Source organism: Aspergillus versicolor, assembly GCF_001890125.1.
Source record: "Aspergillus versicolor CBS 583.65 unplaced genomic scaffold ASPVEscaffold_8, whole genome shotgun sequence".
Taxonomy (NCBI): domain Eukaryota; kingdom Fungi; phylum Ascomycota; class Eurotiomycetes; order Eurotiales; family Aspergillaceae; genus Aspergillus; species Aspergillus versicolor.
Genome location: NW_024467531.1, coordinates 592,600 through 605,863, shown reverse-complemented (window position 1 = coordinate 605,863; position 13,264 = coordinate 592,600). Strand labels below are relative to the sequence as shown.

Genomic DNA, 13,264 nt, shown 5'->3' with positions numbered 1-13,264 from the left:
CGGGGCCTTGTCTTTTAGCGGCTACCATCGCCGTGCCGGACTGCCAGCGTTTGGCCCGGGTTCAGTTGAGTTGAGACAACATGGTCAGGGTGCACAACCCGCCCTGCAGCCAGCACCAGAGTAGTGGATGCAACCTGTGAATTGGACGCCCCAAGGCCCGCGTACTCGTGTGTTTGATTGGCCCTGCAATGCTTTCTCTCGTGGCCGGAGCACTTCCAACGCTTTGGTCTTGTCCTCGCTCCCCTGCGCTGTTTCGGTTCCAGCCAAACCACCCGGGGAGGCAATTTCATTCAATCAAACCACCAATAGTGGGGTCGTCTGTCGTCCGCTAAATGAGCGACGGGCTGAGCAGAAAAGAAACCAAGCGAGAAAATTTCCGTGGCTCTCGTGAGGCCGTGGGGCCGAGTTGAGAGGCGCATTCCCCGTGGGCTTGCTTCCCCGGGCCCGGTGCTGTGCCGACCACAGCACCCGTAGAGTGAATGAATGGCATGGGGAAACCGCGATTCCCGTCAGCTCGGTTTCAATCTCGTTCTTGCATGAGCTATAAATTCCCGGGCCCGTCCCTCCCCTTCCTTGCGTTTTCTTCTATTCCTCCTCCCCTTCACAAGTTCGTCGACTCCCCATTCTCCCATAACAACCCCGGCCTTTATTTTGCGGGCGTCCCCTCCATCAGTGGGAGACTCTTTTGCTGTGTCTCTTTTTCCTTGCCTTATCAGAGACGGTTCTCCCTTTCACACAATCTTTACGCTCAGTCACCATGACGGAGACAGTTTCTGCAGTTGGGCAGGTTGATGCCCGGCCTGTAGCTGCAGCGGACGGGGTTGTTGACGGCCAGCGTGTCGAAGCCCCTGTTACTTGGAAGACGTATCTGATGTGCGCTTTCGCTGCCTTTGGTGGCATTTTCTTCGGATATGATTCTGGTTACATCAACGGTGTTATGGCGATGGACTACTTCATCCACGAGTTCACAGGAAAGGTTCGTTTGAACCCTCTTAGGTTCCTCTCAACTGGGCTAACATTTATTGTGACATTATAGAACAAGGCCGACTACGTGGACGATCCAGATAGTTTTGTCATCTCAGCTTCTAACAAATCCCTTATAACCTCTATTCTGTCCGCTGGAACATTCTTTGGCGCTCTCATCGCTGGTGACCTTGCCGATTGGTTCGGTCGTCGCACGACTATCATTAGCGGTTGTGCAATTTTTATGGTTGGTGTCGCTCTGCAGACGGCCTCTACCACTGTTGCCTTGTTGGTGGTTGGCCGTTTGATTGCTGGATTCGGTGTCGGCTTTGTCTCTGCCATTCTCATTCTTTACATGTCAGAGATCTCTCCCCGCAAGGTCCGTGGTGCTATCGTTTCTGGATATCAGTTCTGCGTCACTGTTGGTTTGATGCTGGCTTCCTGTGTGGATTATGGTACTGAGAACCGCACTGATTCCGGCTCATACCGTATTCCTATTGCCCTGCAACTTCTTTGGGCTATTATCCTGGCAACAGGATTGTTTTTCCTTCCTGAATCACCCCGTTACTATGTGCGAAAGGGAGATGTGGCCAACGCAGCTAAGGTGCTTGCTCGTGTCCGTGGCCAGCCTCTAGAGTCCAGCTACGTTAAGGAAGAATTGGCAGAAATCGTGGCCAACAACGAATATGAAATGCAGATGATCCCACAAGGTGGTTACTTTGCTACTTGGTTCAACTGTTTCCGCGGCAGCATCTGGTCTCCTAACAGCAACCTCCGCCGGACCATTCTGGGAACCTCCCTCCAGATGATGCAACAGTATGTTTTATACGCCCCCCCACCCCCCCTCCTGCTGCTTGGGTTTCTATTTACTAATTCCTTGGTAGGTGGACTGGTGTCAACTTCGTCTTTTACTTCGGTACCACCTTCTTCACTACCGTACGTATACCTCGCTCTCACTTTCGTGCTAGGATTATCAGTTAACCGTTCGAATAGCTCAAAACCATCAAAGACCCCTTCCTAATCAGCATGATCACCACCATTGTCAACGTGTTTTCCACCCCTATCTCTTTCTACACAATGGAAAAGATTGGTCGTCGACCCTTGTTACTCTGGGGTGCGCTGGGCATGGTTATCTGTCAATTTATTGTGGCTATCGCTGGTGTCGTTGACGGCCAAAACCCCCAGACCGTCAGCGCTCAGATCTCTTTCATCTGCATCTACATCTGTACGTACTCCCCTTATTCCAATATTTGCATTATGGTACTAACGCCTTCCCAGTCTTCTTCGCCTCTACTTGGGGCCCTGGTGCTTGGGTTGTTATTGGCGAAATCTACCCGCTGCCCATCCGTTCGCGCGGTGTTGCTCTGTCGACCGCCTCTAACTGGCTCTGGAACTGCATCATCGCCATTATTACTCCATACATGGTCGACTCTGATAAGGGCTACCTCCAGTCCAAGGTGTTCTTTATCTGGGGCTCTCTATGCGCCTGCGCCTTTGTCTACGCCTACTTCCTAATTCCCGAGACCAAGGGTCTCACACTCGAGCAAGTTGACAAGATGATGGAGGAGACTACGCCACGAACCTCCTCCAAGTGGAAGCCTCACAGCACCTTCGCCGCTGATATGGGTCTCACCGAAAAGGATGTGACTCTGACCGTTGAAGATGTTGCCCAGAAGGCTTAAGCGGTACCTGGCTAGATTAGCTTTCTCCTTCTATTCTCCACTGTGCGGAGTCACGGAGGACTTTTCCATTATTTAATAGCTGTTTGCGAATTATACCCTGTCAGGGTGATACATATACCATAGCTACGCATCATGTCTGTCATGCTGACGTTTTATGCTGAATGAAGTTAAAACCAGAATAATCCGTTTCTCCATATTGGTAGTCTAGCAAAGCCTTGTCTGTGACAATCCCAGCCCAATCGATAGTCTATCATGTACATTCTATTCCCTTCAATGGGAATAATGCAAAGTTCATTTACTCCTCACAATGGCCGGCCTTACAACCCTCACAGAATTTCTTGTTGTGCGGACCTTTGCCCTGTCCACCATGACTAGGTTTCTCCATTTACACGTCATTCCACTTCATGAGCCAATATACAACGCGCTCCGCATAGGAATTATCCAGGTCTAGCTCACCAAGCCGCTCACACTTCTTGCAGCGCTGATGATAGACTCTCGCGTTGTATTGGCGGCCCGGGTACATGCGGATTCGAATCGCTATCTTCTTGCTCGACCAGCCACTCTTGCGACAATTTTCAATGGAGCATGTCAATTTGCCCATCACGCTGGTGTTTCAAACATCGGTGGCTCTGCGGTCTGTGTCACCCTGGCGGAAGGTAAAAGTGAGGTTTGCGTATTCTTCGGCGAGGTCGACCACTGACTTGTGGAGGTGTGGCTGGGTAGAGTAGGAGCCATTTCTGCGAGTCATTGCGTCTTTGCTTTGATGGATAGGAGAATGGGATATTAGGGTGGTAGGCTGGTTGTAAACTGATAGAATAGGTGAGAGTAGGATGGATTCCACGAGATGTTAGGTGGGTTGGGGGTGGAAGAGAAACAGAAACAGAAACAGCAAAGAAGAGACAAACACAACAAGAGCAATATCAAACTAGAGGAAAGTCGGAGGGGGGTGAATTTTTGCTTTAGTTTGTGTTATCAATCCTAACTAAACATCTTCTCCATATTACCTTCAGTCATGGCTTCTAGGAGTATCCTCCTCCTTGCGAACATTCCGACCCCATCACCAAGGCTCAAATCTGAGAAGTCTATTCCCTTGAGATAGAATATGAGTAAACCCCTGACAGAATAATGCTGGGAAGAAGATTTCCAGAAAACTAACATCTATAGCCATGAAGAACAGATCCGAAACAACAGAGTCCGGCCTTGCGATACCACCTTGCAAGCAGCCTCCAAGAATAAAGAGGCCACTGTTAATTTTATTGTCTTTCCAACCAGCAACATCTGAGTTGAAACCAGTCCATTGTGATGTTACTGTTTGATGTTCACTACTTTTGATGTCCTTGTCTTGAAGTGTGAACAGGCCTTCACGGTTTCACGGCTGAAGTGCCACCATGGCGGTTCATATTTCAATAATGACCTGGCGGTGCATATTTCAACAAAGATCTTGTTCACAATGATTCTCATCAAAGGCAGTCTCGAAAAGCATTTAAATAAGCTCAGTGCTCCAAGCAAAACTCAAAATTCGTCGTGCTGTCATAAATTCCAAACTTACTCGAGCTTCGTCCACACCACGATCTTTCTGAAAGTCTATACTCCATGACTCCCACTTGAACCTCTCACGTATATCATCATGGCGACTTATAGCAGTTATTATGAGGCCCCAGTACTGGACTACCAGCTTGGTATTAAATCCGCCCGCTTTCCCCAAGAAATTCTGGACATTATCAACCAGTATATTGTTGGCGGCAATCCCAGGGCGTCAGACTTCATGGGGGAGGTTCCCGCCCATCTGTGCCGGGTAAACTCAAGGTGGCACAGCACCTTTACGCCGATGCTTTATGCCAGCTATCGGTACGAAGGTGATGTAAACCAGATAGGAAGCCTGTGGTGCTTTGTCCGCACTATTGTGCAGAGAAAGGACCATGCTTCTCTGGTCCGAGAATTAACCTTTACCACCAAGTCCACGCACAGGGATCTTGGAGTGAAAGAGAAGGCGCGTGCCTTTGAACTACTAATCCAACATAAGTGCACGTTTCAACGATATTGTCAGGAGTATCCGATTGGTGACGACTGCTCTATTCCTGATGATACAACCCTCGCATGGTTTTGCCAAGCACGTCCACCCTCGCCTGAGATTATCAACTGGGTGGATGTGGACTATGGAAATCAAGACGAAGAAGACCAATGCCTCTATCGCCTCATCGAGAGTATATTTCATGAATGGTATATATTTTCCCTTTATGAGCACAATCGAGGGTGGTTCGATCCGGTCCTGAAACTCTTCACGGAAGAAAATGCCGAGCGCGCAAGCATGATGCTGAGACAGAGTTCGGCATTCTTCACCTGTAATAGGAACGGTGACGGGTATGGGAACTTTCAAATGCCATTGATGGCAATCATTATCGCGCTGTGCCCGCAGATTGTCCGTCTGAACATGGACACTTGGGCACAAGATCCATTTCTCGAAGAGGTGATGGCGATGGGAACCGGGAAGCGGCCTCTTCTTCAAATCAGCCGGCCCTTGGCAAATGTTGAGCGTGTCCGAGTTGGAGGCCCGGCCGAATCATTCCAATCTAACCGTACCAGTATCTCCCATTACAAGAGCTACTGGTCCCTGCCCAAGTTAAAAGAGCTTGTGATGCTAAATGCAGAGATCAGCGCCGATTTGGAAAGCCAGACTCCAAGCGACATTGAACACCTCACTGTTCAAACCGAGGAGTTTCTCCAGGGCAGTATATCAACACTGTTTACGGTGACCTGTAACCTCCGCTGTCTCACACTAGGGTTGCAGGTCGATCATACAGTGAGAGGGTGGTACCATGGCGCGAAGACTGGGGAAATTCTCCCGGATGGCCCACACCAATATCTGAGAGTATGGCAGATGATCCACCACCTAAAGGACACCCTATGCTTTCTAGAGTTATACCAAGACAGACGTGACATCGGACTCCCTCCACGCGAGAGTCTGCCGGTATTTGCCACCGATCGCGGATGGAACAACGGCGAACTCCCACACTTCTGCCCGCCGCTGGGCGAATTCACCAAGCTACGACAATTAAATATTCCTGTGCTGGGTCTCTACGGGCATAACTGTAAGCACGAAGAAGGTACCAAGTTCGGAAACCACTTACCCCCCAAGCTCGAGTCCTTAGGGCTCTACGCCAATGGCGGGAACTGGATGGATCGGCATTTCTGCGCTCTGGATCATGAGCTCGAGAGCATTTCTGTCGCTGGCTCGGTTGCTCAGGGTGGTAGTCTGCGGGCTATTACCTGCCACGCACCTACCGGTACTGAGTCAGACATTACAAAAAGGATGAAAGATGCGGCCCTTGCGAATGGGATTATGTATATCCCTGACGCGAAGAATTATTTGTTTTATGGCGGCCTGAATACGTTCTGGGCGTGCTATAATAATAACGCATGGTTTTCAACGGATGGTGAGGCTCCCGGGAGCTTCATCGAAAGATGTGACCCAGGGAGGGTCATTCCGCGAGGGATGACGGTACATGGGTACAAGGGTAGGCTGTGATGGGGACTACCGGTATAATGAAGGGCTGACTATCTCTCCGTGTTCAGAAGGATGGGAATAAGTCAACCCTGTGACGAATAATGGATTTTTCAATATAATTGATACAATTGTATTATATCTAATTTAATATACTATTTAATATTCTAATGTGTATAGAATATATTCTAGGACAAAACCTAGCTGCCCTTTTGGCACAACTGTGTGAATGGACGGCAGCCCTAATCGATCCCCACCCTACGTATCTCCAGGTCACGTTGTCCAGTGTATTGAGGCAACGATGACTATGACCATTCCAAAGGATACAGTCAGTGACTTGGATATTGACATGGTGCATCAACGGATGGTTTCACTCTTCCAGTCACCTAGGCAGGATCCCCATTTCAAACACCAAACCTCCCTCCCTCAGGAACCTCTAGATATGGGCACTCCTTCCAATCGCACGTATCCTACAAGACCAATAATTAGCATTATAACAAAAAGTTAAGCCAAGTACCCAGAATAAAGCCAGTAAAGGGTCTAAACATACTTTATAAACCTCGTTCCCCCACCACTTGAACCCCTTCGAAGCCCCCGAGAAATAAATCGCAAAAAAGATAACCACACCAGCGACACTGACACTCGTGTCCAGCGCCGCACTCAGCACAAAGTTATACTTCCCCCACCATGCACTCAATCTCTTCTTGATAACCCACCCGAAAATAAGACCTACGATAACCCAACTGCCATAGTTCATACCCGTTGCGGGTGGGATGTAGTTCAAGCCGCCTAGGAAGAGCGGGATATGGATCTTGGACCACAACGAATTGGAGCGCGGATACTTTCTCCGGAGAATGTATATCGGGAGACCTAGGAGCGCACCCAGGATTGCGAAATAAAACATTGCTCGATAGTTATTTTTGAAGAACCGACGGGGCCCGATCGCGCCCCAAATCAGGGAGGTGTTAAAGTGCGTGCTGGAGAATGGGCATGAGAACCCATTGGGAGCTTCCGAAGTACATACAGAGTCAATGTTCGCGAAAGACCAGTTTAGTGTTAGGATAGAAGCGAGGGTTCCGAAGAGCATTCCTGTGCATTGCACGATGAAAAGCGATTTCTGGGGGATCTGCACAGAGTTGGTTGTTAGCGGGTTGGTTTTCAGTCAATGGGTTAGATCTGGAAGCATTACATGGCTGTAGTACGCCAGTTTCATATCCTGGGCAAAATATAAACCTTTGATTGTGGTGATGTAGCCGATGTCGAAGAACCAGATGTTTGCGAGAACTTTGCCTTCGAAGATAACACCCGCGATGATACGGCAGATGATGTCGATGTTGATTTTTAGGTTAGTGGTCGCATAGACAAGCGCTAGCTGTATAGGGCATTAAATTGTGAAGACCGAAATAGAGATAAATGGGGATGGAGCAATACCGGAGTATAAAAGATCAAAGCCACCGCGCAAGAAAGCAGCACACCGTACCACCTTAGCTCAACCCCCCAATACTCAACTCCGAGGATGCACAGGAATAGAGCTAACACAGAACAGACCAGTTACCACCAAAAAGGGACTTCAGACGTGCTGGTTTTGTGTGTTTCTTTGTCTGTGGGCTGCTTATTCTGGCCTCGACCTGATAATAACTGCTTGCCCCCCTTAGAAAGTCTCTTCATTGCGGTAACTAGAATTTCCGAGTGCTCTATAACAACCCAAACTAGAAGAGCAGTTAGGGTTGCGAATGACAATCCAAACATATTCAACGCGTAAGTGACAGGCATGTACACCTAGTTTTCCGTCAGCCATTTTGCATGCAAGGCATACTAGTTTAACCCATACTGGCGAGTACTCTTGATACTTCTGAACATCTAGGGTGTATCCAGATACAGCATTGACGATTTTTGTCGCGTTATATACGCCTCCCGTGTTATCGAACACTGTTGTTGTCAGACAACGCAGATCATTGAACCTTACAGTTAATGGCAAACCTTTAGAACTTTGGAACGGCAAATATCCCGTATTCCAGATGTTACTATAGTAGCAAGCAACAGCCACAACCCAAATCCAAAATACAAGGGCGCCAGCGATATTAAAGATAGCCCATGATGGAATAAGCAGTGGTGATCCCAGATATGATATTTGACTCCCTAGTCGAAAACAACCTGGTAAGCACAATACAGGAGCTCTAAACACTAACGGCGCATAACAGACTTACAATCAAATGTGATAGGAATAAGACCCATGCCGCTCTTCACACCCAGCAGCTGATTGACAATCACACTTTTCGGCTTGATCCAGCAAGCGAAGTTGAAGTTGCTCAGAGCAGGGAATATAAAATCTGGAAACCAATACCAGCAGAATGAGATGCAGAATACCAAACTGAAGAAGGCATAGCGGGATATGTTCCACGTATCGTATCTATGTAACCCACGGCAAGAATTAGCAGCAGTCGAAGGCGGGATATAATAGGTCGGATTCCCACAAACCTTGCTTGCGTATCCTTCTGTCCTATACCATGTAGTGTTGTGACAAGGGTAGTCACACCAAAGACCCCGGGCCAAGTCAAATCTTTCGGCACGACAGCAATAGAGCGACACAGGCCGGCCAGGCAGAATCCGACCAGAAACGTGGCGAGCGTGATGACGAACTGAAAGCCAAATCCGGCGCTGTATCCGTAAAACATCTGTTGTTCTGTGAGGACGTCTGCTCCAAGACGAACATAAATACTGAGGTTGGACATGACATAAATTAAGACATGTTCCTGTTCCTGAATAAGTATCGGAGAATGCGGCAACTTGGATGAATGGGCTTAAGTACCTTGGTATTAAACGGCCCCGGGTTCAGATTAAACGACCACACACCCAGAGGCACAGTCCAGCTAGGAACAGTCTTCTCCCATAATTTTCCCAATGGATAGGCTAGCAAAAGCACCACGGATGAAGAGATCGTGATGGACGGCGTTCGTAGAGTATAGAGTGTGTTCAAGCCGCTGACCACGATGCAAAATATTATTCCGAGTAAGAACATCCGGAGAGTTAAAACAGGCTCGGTTGGGTCATCTTCAGCAATACCAATACCTGCGGCGCGCAGGAGGTTGTCAATGGAGTCTGGTTCTGCCATAAGACAGTGGTTTAGTATTGTGCCACAAACTGCCTAGGTCTTCGTTAGGGGGTTCAAGTTACTAGAAGCTTCTTTAGGGGCTGTAGCCGTAGGAACCTTTTGTTCCTGGACATTCACGTCCTTAAAAGGCGACACGTCTGTCATTGTGAATGACAAGACAGGCTGAGAATAAACCCCGAGAGGAGATATCCGATCCAATATGTAGTAGACATCAGATAAGATATAAAAAACAGTGCTGCCTGTCCCGGAGTGCCATAAAGCCACGAGATGATGGTGACCTATCACCAAACCTCCTTGCAGTTTTCGTGGGTCAACATCAAGCCCTTCAGCCCTATTCTCTATAGCGTAGCCAGTGGAGCCCAGAGGTTTGCCGCACGCATTCAAATCTGTCAGGAAAAACCAAATAAGATGCACAAATAATCACGCTTATTTCCAGGAGCGGTCAGAACCGGAATTAGGACAGGCCATTTCCACGTCCATGGACTATTGATGACCCTGGTGGTAGGGCTGTGGACCGAAGAACTGAACAAGCCAGTTCAGCCCTATGGCGTGGCACTGTGGAGCGGCGGAAGCTTGAACCACAGAAGCTCGTCCAGCCTTTTCATGTCTGCCTATAGTGGACCTGGCCCAGTACGTATGCAATCAAACCCCCACGGAAGACACACGATCCGCGAGCTTTTACTGCGGCAACAGTCACCACTCCAACTTTCCTGACAAGGCGGAGCTTGACTGCCTTATTAACTCGTGTTTTTGACTTTCCTTTAACTAGAAAGCACCTGCGGTTGTGCCTTCCTCCCCAGTGGGACCGAGATACTTACACACAGAAGGCGCGACCCGAGAGAGCCCCCAGTCACCTCTCGGCCCTGCCTTCCTAAATGAAGGACCGAGGAATGCCCTCGCTCAGCAGGATATTGCACAGATCTAGTTCCATAAAGTCGAGCGCATAAGGCGGCACGTCGACCGAGTCCCCACCCCAAATGCCTGATTCGGACTCATGGATCATCTGATTCTGGTTCACCAGGGGCTCCGCACTCCTCAATTCATGAGCACCAGGATCAAACTTCCTCTTCACCCCTCTGCTCATCGCGTTCCGTCTCCTACTATGCCACTCGCGTTGTAGGGTACTGAGGAACGTACTCGTCCTCTTCGCACTCTCAAACTGGACACCCATTTCATCTAGCGCCCGAAAACAGGTGCTCAAGTGGCCTACTAATCCGCGATCTTGCTCACCTTTTCCTGTTGGGTCCATGGCAAAAATCAAAATAAGGGCGGCAGAGAAGATAAATGAGACGATTTGAAAGTTCGCACGTCTGAAAGTATAGTATCGTTCGTACAGGATGAGAACTTCAGAGATGGATGTTGCAGAGTCAACACACATCATTCTAGCATGAGTGGACCCGGGACCTTGTGGCGGCTTTTGCGGTTGGATATGGTTTCGGGATATATAGGGGCGGTGGCAGTGGATCATTAACTGGTAGTATTGCATGCTGTACCCGTATATCAGACCCAGCTTTATTACAGTGGGGTTGCAAGACCTACTGGAGAGCTAGGACGTGGGGGAGAGGTTGTAAGCAATGATTTGTTTCATAAATGTCAAGCTCCGGTGGGAGATTCGCTTTCCACAGTCGCAGGTTCTCGACCGTGTTGAAAGTGAGCTCTTGGAGTCGGTGTTTGGATATCTCACAACACCCATATCTAAGACAGATTAGCAGGGGTTGACCGGATTGGATATAACACTTACAAGACATCGGTAAGAGGCATCATATAATCATACAGAGACACCCATTGGTAGCATACCAACCCGAGTGGATTGGGGAAATTCGCGGTATTGGTGCTGGATAATTGTGGAGAGACATACTGTTTCCACTTTTCTGGGGGAATAGGGCTGTCCCATCCAGGTTTCGAAACTGTCACTCCCTCCATTGGGCTCCGAGTAGGTCGACCCAGGTAGTACCCCCAGAACCTGAGCAGTTAGCAAGTACTATAGAAAGTACAGTAAGGGAGACTTGCTGTTCGCTCATGTATACAGCCCAAAACGTCATACGACGCACTTCGGCATTCTCGGGGGGAATGGTGCCGCGAACAACATACGGCGCCATATCAAGATGCAATCCGAGATCAAATGCGAGCCGCATCGCCATTCCTTGAAATATCAGTTAATGCTTGGACATGCCGATCTAGCCAATCAATCTCACCACTGTACAGCCATCCCCGAGTATCCCTGGTGCATGACGCTTCATATGCACTCAGGATTACTAAACTTTGGATAGTTGCTAAGGATGGATTTTCCAACTCTGACTCGAGCAGGATCTTCGCCCTATCGCCGAAAAACTCATCAAGCGATCGGGGGAACGTTACAAAGTCTGGATGATGCTTTGGCTCGTAGGCAGCACCGACTGCGCACCTGAAATAGCATTAGCAGTAAGCCTGGCTAATTCAAAATAGAACCTACATTGCGTCAACCAAGGATCTCGAATAATACGGCGTATCAACACCATCATGTATTTTCCGCCTTCTCGACCGCCAAAATATCTCTTCACTGACCACATGCAAGCATGGATCATTCCATGCAAAGTATAGCTGAAGCAGATGCTTCTCAAATGACTCGTCTACAGTCAAACCAAGATCTGCGCTGTCCAGGATCTCCTGCGTGCCTTTTTGGATAGACACAGGAGTAGAAGGAGCAATGTCAACCAGGATATCCAGCAGCGTAAAATTCGATGTAGGCCCGAAATATCTCAGTTGCCCGCCATGCGTTACCTGGAGCTTACCCAAACGGCACGAGAGCTGGTTCGTGACTTCATCTTCCTCCTCCTCTTCGTTGCTGTCGGGAGGATCAGTTTCAGTAACCGGTGCCCGGGGAGCGATTTGGAAAAGATTTGAATCTGCGAGCTCAATAAGTGGAGAGGCAACATTCTGAGATTCATCCGCAACAGGGGCGGATGAAGTCCGGTTCACAGTATCAAAGGAATATACCGAAGTTATCGGAGGAAGCAGCCCCTCAGAAATGGCCGTTTTTTCTTCAGCTGGTCCCGGCAAAGGGTTCTGAAGACCAGTGACAATATTATCATCAGGAGTGGCCCCAGGCCTGCATCCTTCAGCTTCTAGGCCTCCTTTTAGGCTAACCAGGGCTGTAGATATCCCCAGTCCACCAACTTTCTTTCTTCCTGAAAGTGCCTCGAGCTCTAGCAGCTCAGATGCCTCAAAGATATCCTTTATTGTCGAATAATCACTGTCTGGCATCGGAGGAACTTCCAATTCATTATCCTGGATAAATTGAGAAAGCTGGTTGATTCGCCTAGTAAGGACACTGATTGTGATCCGCAACGGAATCCTAAGAGAAAATCAAAACTCAGAACTGTATATAGTACTCAGAGACAGTATATCGGCTTACTTGCGTTTGTCATCCGCTTGCCGATAACTGCATTTCTTGCCCTTCACTCTGCAATTCCCGCAGACGGGATTAACGCCGTCGCATTTGACTTTGCCCTCTCGACATGGATTGCACGCAGTAGTGACGTGTTTTCGGGCAGATTTTGTATATGAATGTCGTGGAGACATTTTTCTTCCATAATTATTTTCAAGATATTACTGTTGCACTAAGGTTCAGATGGTTGCAAGTGTAGATGAAGCAGAAGAGAACATAGTCGGGATTTAAATTCCGGGTCACCTGGCAGTGAAAGAACGACCGAGATCCACCAGCTGTGCCTTCCTATGTAGGGCAGCATGAGTGCAGTAGTCTGTTGCTCCTTCCTTTTCTAAATTAATGGCGAGGCCCGGGTTGCTCCTTCCTAGCACCGTACTGGTATACCGGTAGAGGAAGGAACGACGGGACCAGGATCACGATCGTGCCTTCCGTTAAAACCGAGTTATTTATTACCTTCTATGGAAGAATACAGTATTTCTAAGGTCAACCCAAGATAACCAGAAACAATACGGAGCAAACTCCCAATCAAAATAGGTGTTAGCTACAGCTGCACTTAGGGCACGAGTTGGAGAAATGCT

At 48.6% G+C, this 13,264-nt stretch overlaps 4 protein-coding genes across 4 annotated transcripts; 2 read left to right on the top strand and 2 right to left on the bottom strand.

Moving 5' to 3' along the window:
* Positions 1–757: 757 nt before the first annotated feature.
* ASPVEDRAFT_54910 (sugar porter family MFS transporter) lies at positions 758–2,645 on the top strand (the record flags this gene model as incomplete). Its single annotated transcript, XM_040814991.1, has 5 exons — positions 758–976; positions 1,037–1,779; positions 1,848–1,899; positions 1,957–2,188; positions 2,242–2,645. The coding sequence occupies 5 exons, from the start codon at positions 758–760 to the stop codon at positions 2,643–2,645; spliced, it is 1,650 nt and encodes a 549-aa protein (XP_040670571.1).
* Positions 2,646–4,272: 1,627 nt separating this feature from the next.
* On the top strand, positions 4,273–6,171 carry ASPVEDRAFT_86188 (uncharacterized protein; the record flags this gene model as incomplete). The annotated part of the gene is made up of 1 exon (XM_040817804.1): positions 4,273–6,171. The coding sequence occupies one exon, from the start codon at positions 4,273–4,275 to the stop codon at positions 6,169–6,171; it is 1,899 nt and encodes a 632-aa protein (XP_040670570.1).
* Positions 6,172–6,551: 380 nt separating this feature from the next.
* Positions 6,552–9,259, bottom strand: ASPVEDRAFT_54909 (uncharacterized protein; the record flags this gene model as incomplete). The annotated part of the gene is made up of 10 exons (XM_040814990.1): positions 6,552–6,617; positions 6,698–7,273; positions 7,337–7,519; positions 7,579–7,679; positions 7,776–7,926; positions 7,979–8,076; positions 8,128–8,286; positions 8,355–8,557; positions 8,626–8,900; positions 8,957–9,259. The coding sequence occupies 10 exons, from the start codon at positions 9,257–9,259 to the stop codon at positions 6,552–6,554; spliced, it is 2,115 nt and encodes a 704-aa protein (XP_040670569.1).
* Positions 9,260–10,011: 752 nt separating this feature from the next.
* ASPVEDRAFT_64120 (Zn(II)2Cys6 transcription factor) lies at positions 10,012–12,820 on the bottom strand (the record flags this gene model as incomplete). The annotated part of the gene is made up of 7 exons (XM_040815713.1): positions 10,012–10,746; positions 10,799–10,954; positions 11,001–11,222; positions 11,270–11,402; positions 11,455–11,663; positions 11,712–12,593; positions 12,654–12,820. 7 exons carry the CDS (start codon positions 12,818–12,820, stop codon positions 10,131–10,133), a joined length of 2,385 nt encoding a protein of 794 aa, XP_040670568.1. The 3' UTR covers positions 10,012–10,130.
* Positions 12,821–13,264: the final 444 nt, after the last annotated feature.